Raw genomic sequence first — 11,928 nt, 5'->3', positions numbered from 1 at the left:
TTATCCCAAAAACAGAGCTGCAAATATCTAGGCCCGTCCTCGGAGGGGATAAGAGGAAGAAATGAATGAAACATGTGCCCTGACACATAAAATGTATACAACCCACCATTCAACGAACCAAGATTCTTATCAAGCCGAACCCAAAAATACAAAATGAAAATATATTATTATACAGCTGGATTTTTCGACGAAACAAAGGAGCAAAGGCTCGAAAGAAACTGGTAAGGTCAGCCTAATCTTACCAGCACAACAAAACGACGGAAGCCCATAAAAAACCTCCAGTCACCATAAAAAGGACACGGTGGGATCAGTGCAAGTAATCCAAGTCCACCTCGTTAACTATCAGACAAAAAAATAAGTTATTCAACATGTCCCTATACTCGTAAATGCTTCTACTAATTGAAACCTAACTTTATATTATTTGAAAATTGAAATTGCATGTAACTGATGATATGCATATTGACTAAAATGATTTGGGGAAAACTATATTTTTTGATTTCGTGTGCTCGTCGTTTTACAACTTTAGTCATCTACATTATCAAATTCAGTTTTATACACGTTTCTTTCATTCATTTTAAAGTTATATCAGTGACGAATCAGGGTCGTATAAGAAAAATGATTAAAATTATAAAAAAAAACACCTTACAAAATATTTAAAAAAACCTGCCCTTATTGTGTATATATATATATTTTATTTAAAAAAAAAATTGAAATCATACATCTGTCCCTTACAACTTTTTTTTATTTTTGTCACATAATACGTTTTACAAAAAAAGCAACAAATATGTTAATTACCAAAAAAAAATTTCCAAAGCACACGTGGTAAACATGCAACACTCCGAACCGGGAAATCCAAAAATTATAAGCCACTGTTTCGTTTCCTACTCTGAACCCACCGCTTCTTCCTCCTGACTCGATCAACCAAGCTTTTCCTTAGATCTACATTCTGTTTATAATTTACTACTTCCACATCAACCACTTCTCTCTCCCACTCTTTCATCACATATTACATTCAGTATAGAGTCTCGGGTTTAATTGTGCACCTTCGTTACTGTTCTGTTTTTTTCTTGCTCGAATTTTGTACCCAAAGAGTGTCTGTAGAACTGTGATCTTTTCGGTTGATATAAATAAAGAAGCGGAGGGGATTATCGGGATTGTTTCAAATTTCTCCCTTTTATCTTCTTTTTTCGTTGAAGGAAAGCAGGACAGAGCGGAGAAAATGAGGGAATATTTTGGAGTATTGGTGTGCGTTTGGTTTATCCTACACGGGTGTTGTTCAGGGAGATTTGTTGTGGAGAAGAACTACCTGACGGTGACGTCACCTCCGTCGCTGAAAAGCGTGTATGAATGCGCGATAGGGAATTTTGGGGTTCCTCAATATGGTGGGACGATGGTTGGGTCTGTCTTGTACCCAAAATCCAACCAGAACGCATGCAAGAGGTTTGAAGATGATGATATTTCGTTGAGTAATAATAATAAGCCTGGTGGCATTCCTGTCTTCCTTTTAGTAGACAGAGGAGGTACAATCGATATTTGTTCGATTTCATTTCCATGATGTTGCATGTATATCATTTCTTTTTTAACTTTTTGCGGAACACCTGCACCAGGTATATGATTTTTGTCTTTACTTTAATGCCAGATTGCTATTTTACATTGAAAGCATGGAATGCTCAGAACGCAGGAGCTGCTGCTATTGTCGTTGTGGATGATAGGGTTGAGCCTCTTATCACCATGGACACCCCAGAGGGGGATGATGCGATGGTGGATTATATACAGAACATAAGTATCCCATCAACTCTTATCAGCAGGGAACTTGGGGACAAAATAAGGAAAGAACTAGCTAAAGGAGAAATGGTGAACATGAATATTGATTGGAGGGAGGCCCTGCCGCATCCAGATGACCGGGTTGAGTACGAGTTCTGGACAAATAGCAACGATGAATGTGGTCCCAAGTGTGACAGCCAGTTAGAATTTGTCAGAAGTTTCAAGGGGGCTGCCCAGATACTTGAGCAGAAAGGCTACACTCAGTTCACTCCTCATTACATAACTTGGTATTGTCCGGAAGCATTCATTTTGAGCAAACAGTGCAAGTCACAGTGCATCAATAATGGGAGGTATTGCGCACCGGATCCTGAGCAAGATTTTAGCAGGGGATATGACGGGAAGGATGTGGTGGTGCAAAATCTAAGGCAAGCCTGCTTCTTTAAGATAGCAAAAGAAAGTGGAAAGCCATGGCAGTGGTGGGACTACGTGACAGATTTTTCCATTCGCTGTCCCATGAAAGAGAAAAAGTATACTAAGGAGTGTTCTGATCAAGTAATCCGGTCCCTGGGTACGTTAATTGACTTTTATATGTTTATCATTCAGCAATGTTTATATATATATTTGTTTCCAAGGTGTGACTAGATAATCAGGTCTGTCAAACTGTCTTTTTCGAATGTGAATATCACTTGGTATATGTGCTGCAAGTCCTATGTAGAATTTTTTCACTTAATTTTTTCTGAGGATTTTGCATATGTGCCGATAGCTATTGTTTTATGAGTAATTATAGTTGCTGCTTGCTTATGGATGTGGACATGTGGTAACCTCTTTCTGCACGTCTTGCATAATAGTCTTGCAGTTAAAAGCAAGAAGTATTTGGCTAATTGATATATGATTCTATGCAGGAGTTGAAACAAGGAAGATTGACGAATGTATCGGAGACACTGAAGCTGATGTTGACAACCCGGTTCTAAAAGCCGAACAGGAAGCACAGGTTAAATTGTTTTTTAAGAGCTCTTTTTGTGTGCTTCATGAACCATTTTAAGATGATAATGGAAAGATTAATCTCTCTCAGATAGGGAAGGGATCACGAGGAGACGTTACTATCTTGCCAACTCTTGTAGTTAATGGCAGACAATATAGAGGTAGAATCTTTGAAGCGATTTTCCCACACACTAAAAAGATTTGAAGTTAATGTTACCGATTCTGATATGCAGGTAAGCTGGACAAAGGAGCTGTTCTCAAAGCCATTTGTTCAGGTTTTGAGGAGACTACAGAGCCTGCCATTTGTCTGAGTAAAGGTCGTTATTGTTCCTGCTCGTTTTCTAAGTCACAAAATTCTATACAAACCAACAAACATAATCTTGAGGCATTAGACAATCATATCTAGGACTATCACCTTGATTACTTACCTCACTTGTGAAAGTTCCGTTATGTGTTCTTTGGGGGCAGATATGGAAACAAATGAGTGTCTGCATAACAATGGTGGATGCTGGCAAGACAAGGCTGCTAATATTACTGCTTGCCGGGTACTCTAATATTTTTGCTTCAGTTTCATCATTTGGCTGCTAAATGTTGTCTATTTTGTACAAATGTTATTACAGGATACTTTCCGTGGTAGGGTGTGCGAGTGCCCAATTGTGCAGGGGGTGAAATTCATTGGTGATGGTTATACTTATTGTGAAGGTGATTGTTTGCTTTTTAAGTCCTCTCCATAAACGATGCCATATTGTCTCCTGAACCAACTATTGTCAAAACTCTTTTCGTAATTGTTTTACCTCATTGTTTCCTAGAGATATCTCTTTGGTTCATGATTAGCATAACACATTCCTCATTAACGTTGGAAATAGAATGGAAAGGGGGCCTTATTTGTTTTTTTGGTTCATTATTTAGTCGGCATACTTTGTTTAATATACTCGTCTTTTTTTCTTGGTGTCATAGCTTCAGGAGCGTTAAGATGTGAGATAAATAACGGAGGGTGTTGGAAGGGAACCGAGGGTGGAAGAACTTACTCAGCATGCATTGTGAGTTTTCAGACAGCTAAAATTTTATTTTACTACCTTTTTTTTCCTCTGAAGCACAGCCTAATCCTCAAAGATTAATGTTTTGTGGCTGGATGATGTTGTTTGACCGACAACTTCAGGATGACCATACAAAAGGTTGCAAGTGCCCATCAGGATTCAGGGGAGATGGAGTTAATAGTTGTGAAGGTAACCCATCAGTGTGTAAATTACAGTTTCAGAGGCGGATTTGCGAGTTTAACTCTGGGTTGTTTCTTTCAGATATTGATGAATGCAAGGAAAAACTGGCATGCCAATGCGCAGACTGCAAATGCAAGAACACCTGGGGAAGTTATGAATGCAGTTGCAGAGGCAACTCTATATATATACACGAACATGATACATGTATAAGTAAGCACAAGGCATTTTGCATCTATCACAAATCATTTTGTGCATAGAAACCAACTACGTACGTATCATGTTAGTTAACGAGATTTAATTATGTTTGTGTTTTTTATTTTCAGGTAAAGTTGGCAGTGGAGAAGTCGGTTGGGGGTTTACGGCGTTTGTGATCGTCGGGTTGGCCGTGGCTGGAGTATCTGGATATGCTGTTTATAAGTACAGGATTCGGGTATCTATGAATTCGAATACAGTCTTACTCAAGTTTTGATCAATACGGCGATGATGATAACATATGAGTTGTCTTTATGCAGAGATACATGGATTCCGAGATACGAGCTATCATGGCACAATACATGCCTCTGGACAATCAAGGGGAGGTACCCAGTCAGCTGCCTCTAGGGAGAGTGTAATGTTACATTTGGATAAGAAATAAATGTTTGCCGTGTAGCATCAGCATTTTATTTTATTTTATTCTTTTCTTCATTTGCTGTCTTATTGATTTATTTTTAATTAATTTAATAATATTAATTTGATCCAAAAAAGGTAACAAAATAATGCATTTTCAAATTATGCGTGAGAGAAACAAGTTACTTTTTTTTCTTTCTTTCTTTTCTGAACGTTGCTATGTGCAATAAATTCAATAATTCATCACACAGGGCTTTTTTCTTTTCTTTTCTATTCTTTTTTCATGCTTTGTGTCATATTGTTATCCACCTTTTCAAGGATTGTTCGCTGCATTCCTTCTATTCTGATCTAACTCGCAACTAAATCCAAACTCCATATTCTTGAATGGCGGCCATTTGACAAAACGTGCACACTTTACCTTTCTGCGAGCATTTAAATTTACTTCAACCATGCGACTGGTTATCTTCAACAACTTGCTGTACCAATTGGAAACACTGGAGGATATGACTTCCATCTCCAAGACTTTCGGTGACGAACAAAGCACATTGCTTGACCAGTATGAGCGGCTATCCTTTGAGCTGCACCTCAACCAAGCCATGCTGGCGCGGAGCCTGTCGGGATCGATCCCAGCTATCGGCCAAACTCCTTTGAGAAGAGGGCGGCGCAATGGGGGGTCGGGTTTCCAGGCTTTGATAAAGAGAATGTTCCAACCCATTCTTCATCTTTGTAAAAGAGGATCAAGAACAGATGCTGCTGCAACTGATCCCAAGTAGCCAACATACCACGTACCTCATGTTTTTCGAACCATTCGGCGATTCTTTCTGGCTAGGCTTGAATCACTTCTTTAGTCTCATGCATGTACGTGCTATATGTAGTCTATCATCGATTCTATGTGTATTTCACATTACAAATTGTTGGCATCCATTTCATTTTTTTAAAAAAAAAAAAAAATGATCTTATAAAAATTCATGATTGCTAGTAAGTTTTTGCGTCTTTGATCTTCAATGAGAATTCATGGAATTTTGAATTTGAATTTAAGTTTCAAATGGTGTACTAGTATGTAATATCATGAGAACGAACGTTAAACAAAACATGCTTACTTTTTGGAAAAACAAAAAGATGTGCCCAAGATATTCGAACACGAGTTTCAAATTTGAATACAACCATTTACGATTCATTCATGAAAATCGTAATTTCAACTCAATTTTGAGGTGTTTTAATTACACCTCCTAATTCCCATGTTTGAAAATTGTTCCTGGTCAAAAGCATATATAGTAATTACATTGTTTAAAAGGAAATTTTTTCAAATCATATATAACAAACAATACCTGATAATATTGTGTTGGACATCATGTAGTTTGGTAATATTATTCTTGAGAGTACAAAACTATTCTAAATACAAAGTGGTCGATAAATATTTCATTCATCAAACCATAAGCATCACATCAAAAAAAAAATTTGTAAAAAAATGTGTTGAATTGTTACCCTATAATGAGGGGTGGGAAAAAAATATCGAATTTTCGTTATACCAAAATTACCGTACCGAAAAAATGTCGAATTTACCGCATTTTCGGTTTACCGAAGATTTCGGTACGGTACGATAACAATATCGAATTTTTCGATACGGTAACGATATGCAATTTGAGAATTTCGGTATATACCTAAATATCGAAATATCGAAATATCGAAAAAATATACAAAAATTTTAAAATATATAATATTTTAAAAAAATAAATTTTAAAATTTTTAAAATGTACGGTAACGATATGCAATTTGAGAATTTCGGTACGGTAACGATATGCAATTTGAGAATTTCGGTATATACCGAAATATCGAAAAAATATACAAAAATTTTAAAATATATAATATTTTAAAAAATTAAATTTTAAAATTTTTAAAATGTAAGGTTTTTTTCGGTATGAAACGGTATAGACTGATACCGTACCAAAATCTCGGTATAACGTACAATTTCAGTATAATCGGTATGCTAGTTATATGTACCGAAAATTTCGGTTATACCGAAAATTTCGGTACAATATCGATATGATTTTTCTTATACCGTAATTTTCGGTACGATATACAGTATATAATTTTCGATACGATACGATATATCATCCCTAAATATAATTAGAAAGGAGAAAGGCGAGGAATCTTCAATAGTTGTTGATATGTCATGTGGAATTTTCATTTTTACTTTCCCTTTTTGGATTTTTAGCATGACTGGTTGAGATCCGAATATACATAAAATATTATAAATCCTTTTTTTTCCCTGTTTAAATATACATCTTGCAATGATTACAGATTTCCAAAGTTGTTAACTTAGCAAACACACACTCCACTGATATCTTGTCACATTATAATAAGTTATAAAACAAGCCAAAACACAATGATAATTTGAACAGAGCTCCAACAATAAATATAACTTGAATTCTTCCATTGCAGTTCACCTGAACAATGAACAAATATACCTTGAAAATGAAAAGCGAGACCTGCTAAAATAGTCCCAGATAAATAAATTACTCAGCTGCTGCAGACCCATTGCTGAAACCGTGACGACTATCAACCAAAAGCTGTGACTTCTCCTTCCTCCATACCACCAACTCTTCAATCCAAGACCCAGAAAGTACAGCCACAAGAATGAGAAGCAGTTATGATCCCATATTAATTTGCACAAATGTGGGACTACTGTTCCAACCAATGCCACACTCACGCAAACACAACACTGCAAAGGTGATATACTCGATCAACAAAAAATTATCTCATTTTTTTAAAAAAAAAAACCGAAACTTTCATCGATTGATAGTGTGATACCTTACGAGCACACCATGTCCCGAAAATTTCGTCCCTTTTGGTGCGTTTGGAACGAAATATCTGAAAGATCTTGCGTTTTAAAGATTTTGGTATCCATGAAAACGAGGAATGAGGTTCAGATTTGATTTTGAAGTGAAATGGGTGGAGCTTACACCGGACAGAAAACCGGAAGATCTTGGAGAGGGGCGAGAATTTGGACGCCTTTAAACTGAAATATAAGTTCTTTGATTTTGCTCGAACAGCTACACTCCATGACTGCTGCTGGTTTACTTGCAACATCAGCGGAGAAGAAAGGCATCAATAAGCATAAAGGGCACTTTAAACCTCCTTCTAGGCTTGTTAGACATTACTATGGGCCTACAATTCAAAGACCCAATAGGCTAAAAATGAAGCCCAACTCATTTAGAACCCTATAACTTGGATCCTCCAAGCCCAGAGGAACCGATCAAACGTCGGGGGCCATTTGCAGTAGTTCCATGGATAATTCAAAGACAATATCTTCGCTTCTTTTGGAAGAGGGAGGAAGCCCGGTAATGTTTCTTCTCTATAGAATTGACGTAACCTTGAGCTTGAATCGATGAATTTTATTGGGACGTAGTGATTTGATTTGAGGATGGATTCGAGGGAAATGGTATAACTTGACGTTGGATTGGATTGGATTGGATGGGATGGGAAGAAAATCGATTCCAATTTTGGATATTCAAACAAACCAAGAAAATTGATTTGTTTATCCAAACAAGTGACAAATTTAAATTTCGTCTTCTTAAATCCATCGATGAAAATCGGTTCTTTTTCCTTCTTCCCCCAAAATGTATCTGTTCTAGAACTAGGTCGAATACTGTGGCGTAGCCAGAAATATATTTTCTCGTGGGCAGAATATTTTTAAATATTAATTTGAACTTCGTATAATAGAAATAAAAAAGAAGTTAAAAGGAACATACTGAATTCTTATTTAAGCCGAATTTTGTGATTTTTTAATACATCAAACTTGTTTACGATAAATTTTGTATCAATATCCAGAGCAATATCACTCTCTATATAAACAATCATGGTATTGGCCAAAAGGCCATTTTCCATTTTATTACGAAGTGGTGTCTTAATGAGTTTCATTCCTGAAAAAGCTCGTTCTGTAGTTGCTGTAGAAACTGGAAGAGTCAGAACTAATCGAACCGACCTATCAATCAAAGGAGTGATAACAGACTTCTTTGTTCTGGCCAATGTTTGACACAAGATATATATCAAAATTTTAAATTATGTAATTTAAAACTAATTAAAACAAGAGCAAGTTCTAATATATTCCATTTATATATCATCTGAGCAAAACTCTTCCTTCAACAAACCTGAAACAGAGAGGGCTTTCAAAGACACACCAAAATCGAGCCGTGCCGATAGAAAAAACCCAATTGTTGCAACAGTTGAAGCATCAATCATCATACTAACATAATATTTACAAATCATAATCTATATCGTTGATATAAATAAATTTGAAATACAAACCTAGAAGAAATTTTGTTTCTTCAATTTTTTCCGAAGCTTTCTCGTGCGTGCGCCATCTTCAACCGAACAGCTGGTTTTTTTTCTTCTCAATAATGGTTTACAATCTACACTTAATAACCCTTTGAATTGGACTTTATATCTACACATTTAATTACTCATTTAAATTGGACTTTAAACATTAATTGAACTTTAAAATCCAATCCATTCTTTTTTGTTTTTTGTGAATTGGGCTTTAAACATGTATACCTAAGCCTAAAATATAAAAAAAAATATCTGCTGGCCTTATGCCCAGCTTTGCCCACATTGATCTACGCCTCTGGTCGAGTAGAAATTAGCGAAGAAATAAATGTTGATTGATAATTGTGTGTTTGATTGAAATGCTTTAGTCGTAGTATAAAAGATGAAATAGTGTACAGCCGAAGAAACTAGCAGGTCATTGAAGTGAATAATTATGCATGAGAACTTAACAATGAACTCTCAAATATAGTGTTAGCCTTTAATTGGATTCCAAAATCCCCGTTTGAGCAAGCCAAAAGAAATTTTTTTTTTATGACACGAGGTGCACACTTTCGAGAAGGTGTTGGCAGAGAAAACGAACTCATGACTATTTGTCAATTACCAACTCAGAAGAAGATATTTTATTACATTGTCTCACAGTTGCAACCATTGATTAATTCCTTGCTCAGTGAGCATGAATTGTACTTGGATCATTAATCTTTGCTGGCCAAGATATGTGTCACGAGTGAATGTTACCTTGCTAAGTACATTCAAAGGGGAATTTTCTTGCTAAGCGTGATTGTTTGGTGTGGACTGTGGATTGTTCGTTCCTCAAAGAATGGTGGCCTTTTATTTCCACCTTCACTTTCTCAATTTTCATGTTTCATTTATCATGATCATTAGTACAAGAATATAATGGTAAAATACCTTTCAAAAATTATCATAATGGTAAATATATTTTTATTGAAACATAAACTTAAAATAGTAAAGTGAGGCCAAGTAATGAGAAAGAACCGAAGGAAATTAAAACACATTTAATCCCTTCACTAATGTTTATTACGAACTCTCCCCGCGCATGGTAGAGAGAAATAAGTCGATATTTGCAGAATACGTATATCACTGATCAATTCCACGTCCCAGCAATCTCCAAACGTTCACTGAACACTGCAAGAAATTTTTACAGGAAACAGTTAATGAGAAGATATACAAACCAAGAACTTGTCCAAAATGTACGTAAATAACGACGATGTAATAATCGAAGAAAGATTTACGTGTCGCAGTCGGTGTTGTAGCTGATGGGATAGGGGATGTCAACGTTGCAACTGGCAGGCAAGCTTTCCGCATATTGAGGGTTGACATCAGAATCTTTTGCTATGGTCTTCAAACACTGGCAGACGGTCTTGCGGTCTGCTGCGGTGCTAGCGGCGCTGTTAAGAGATCTAATGCCATCGCAGCATGCAGTTGGCGGGTCTCCACCCTGCTGGAGGTATGTTTCGCACGGCGCCAAGTTGTCCACCACCGTCTGGCAGCTTATGCCCTGTGCATTCGAAGGTGCAGCCATGCACATTACCATCACCATGATGCTAATCAAGATCATTGCTTTTAAAGCCATGGATACAAAATGAAGGAAACCTTTTGAGAATCTGTAGAAATATTGATTGGTAGAAGTGGATGGATGTAAAGGTACTTCTTCATATTCAAGGCCCTTATATAGAGGCCGGATCGGACTGGTGTGAAGTAAAGGGAAATTCAATATAAGTTGAATTTTCTGCAGGATCTATGTAGTGTAGAGTACAACGTAAGTGCGACGCTAATTATGTAAACATATATAGATTAGCCCGTCCCCTATGATCCTCCCAACTCCACAGTAGTGTAGGTTCTTTTTGAAACGAACTTTATTTTCCCTAGTTTTTTTAGTGACTCTAAAATAATTTGATATATATATATGTTACATTGGATATACATCAAATGTTGGGTAAAATATATGACATCTATAACAACTACTTCGTATTTGTTCCTGTTTTATGAAAACAATTAATTCAAGTTGCTATAAAAATTAATTGTACGTAGCTCATTATAAACTAATTTTAAATCTTTAAGTTTTATCACGTAGGACAAGAGGTTGTATCACACATGATCTTCAACCCATATCAATGTGATTATTATTTTTTGAATAATCTCAATGTGTTAAATGAGAACTGATGGATTTTTACTTGTGATTTGTTGGTAATTAATTAGTTTATTTCTTGATTTATCTTTCTTCGGAATTTGGCAAAGACGCAGTGATTTGGTGATTTTATATGGCTAAACTTGTATTTCAAAACACTACTCACAATGATAAGTTTAATTAGAAAATTAACATTGCTACACAAGTTCTATATATCTAAATCCAACATGCATGTATATAAATATTGATAATTTTAAATATCAAGTTTTATTGTATTTTATCATCATTAAAATAAATTTATGATTTTTTTTAAAAAAGTATATCAATATTTCGATAAATTAGTAGATAAAAACTCAGCTTCAGTAGGAGTCGATCCGGCCGGCTCGAACTAACCACGATTACCAATGGACATATTATTATTATTATTAAATAATAAAGTGCGAGGCCCCTCCCACGTCCTTCTTAACTTGTGGGTGTACGCTGATTAATTATACTTTTATGAGATAGGACGGCCTCAAAATTTTCTTTAGCACGACTGAAAAAATCTAGGGGCTAACATTTTGCTAATAAATATTCCATCTACCTTGCCACCGACGCTTCGAAATTTTTTTTTATGCGCCAATAGAACTCGTCTGCAACCATTTATGCATACCAAAATTAATTGTAATTTTTTCTAAGTCGTTTTGGTCATTTGTAGCATCAAATTTCAAACTTGATAATAAATTTTTCAATTTTTCTCAATTTTTAATCGAAATACTTGTATGATCAGTGACATGTACATAAAAAAAGAGTAGGTTTTTTTTGAGACGTTCTCACGAATCTTTTTCTGTGAGATGGATCAACCCTATCGATGTTCACAATAAAAAGTAATACTCTTAGCATAAAAAG

The 11,928-nt window shown here is 35.8% G+C and overlaps 2 protein-coding genes across 3 annotated transcripts; one reads left to right on the top strand and one right to left on the bottom strand.

The window, feature by feature from the left end:
• The first annotated feature begins 862 nt into the window (after window positions 1-862).
• Window positions 863-5,539, top strand: LOC140965512 (vacuolar-sorting receptor 1-like). Of its 2 annotated transcripts, none has more exons than XM_073425567.1 (12): window positions 863-1,520; window positions 1,640-2,332; window positions 2,667-2,755; window positions 2,837-2,906; window positions 2,979-3,062; window positions 3,214-3,290; window positions 3,366-3,447; window positions 3,703-3,785; window positions 3,899-3,971; window positions 4,044-4,172; window positions 4,286-4,392; window positions 4,475-5,539. In XM_073425567.1, exons 1-12 carry the CDS (start codon window positions 1,220-1,222, stop codon window positions 4,571-4,573), a joined length of 1,887 nt encoding a protein of 628 aa, XP_073281668.1. In that variant the 5' UTR covers window positions 863-1,219; the 3' UTR covers window positions 4,574-5,539. The 2 variants fall into 2 exon arrangements, with proteins under 2 accessions (XP_073281668.1, XP_073281669.1); XM_073425568.1 differs by having other exon boundaries at window positions 866-1,520; window positions 3,905-3,971.
• A 4,488-nt stretch (window positions 5,540-10,027) lies between these two features.
• Window positions 10,028-10,566, bottom strand: LOC140965525 (non-specific lipid-transfer protein 1-like). The gene is made up of 2 exons (XM_073425584.1): window positions 10,145-10,566; window positions 10,028-10,037 (listed from the first exon to the last, which is right to left on the bottom strand). Exons 1-2 carry the CDS (start codon window positions 10,483-10,485, stop codon window positions 10,028-10,030), a joined length of 351 nt encoding a protein of 116 aa, XP_073281685.1. The 5' UTR covers window positions 10,486-10,566.
• Window positions 10,567-11,928: the final 1,362 nt, after the last annotated feature.

This window comes from Primulina huaijiensis, unplaced genomic scaffold, assembly GCF_012295235.1.
Source record: "Primulina huaijiensis isolate GDHJ02 unplaced genomic scaffold, ASM1229523v2 scaffold10763, whole genome shotgun sequence".
NCBI classification, from domain to species: domain Eukaryota; kingdom Viridiplantae; phylum Streptophyta; class Magnoliopsida; order Lamiales; family Gesneriaceae; genus Primulina; species Primulina huaijiensis.
The sequence above is the reverse complement of the archived record's forward strand: the minus strand, read 5'-3'. Positions and strand labels throughout refer to the sequence as shown.

Bases quoted from the DNA above. Each gene is read 5' to 3' on its own strand.
- LOC140965512 (XM_073425567.1), top strand. From the start codon at position 1,220: ATGAGGGAATATTTTGGAGTATTGGTGTGCGTTTGGTTTATCCTACAC. The intron at 3,786-3,898 runs GTGAGTTTTCAG...TTTGACCGACAA, and splicing joins GAACTTACTCAGCATGCATT to CTTCAGGATGACCATACAAA. The intron at 4,173-4,285 runs GTAAGCACAAGG...TTTTATTTTCAG, and splicing joins CGAACATGATACATGTATAA to GTAAAGTTGGCAGTGGAGAA.
- LOC140965525 (XM_073425584.1), bottom strand. From the start codon at position 10,485: ATGGCTTTAAAAGCAATGATCTTGATTAGCATCATGGTGATGGTAATG.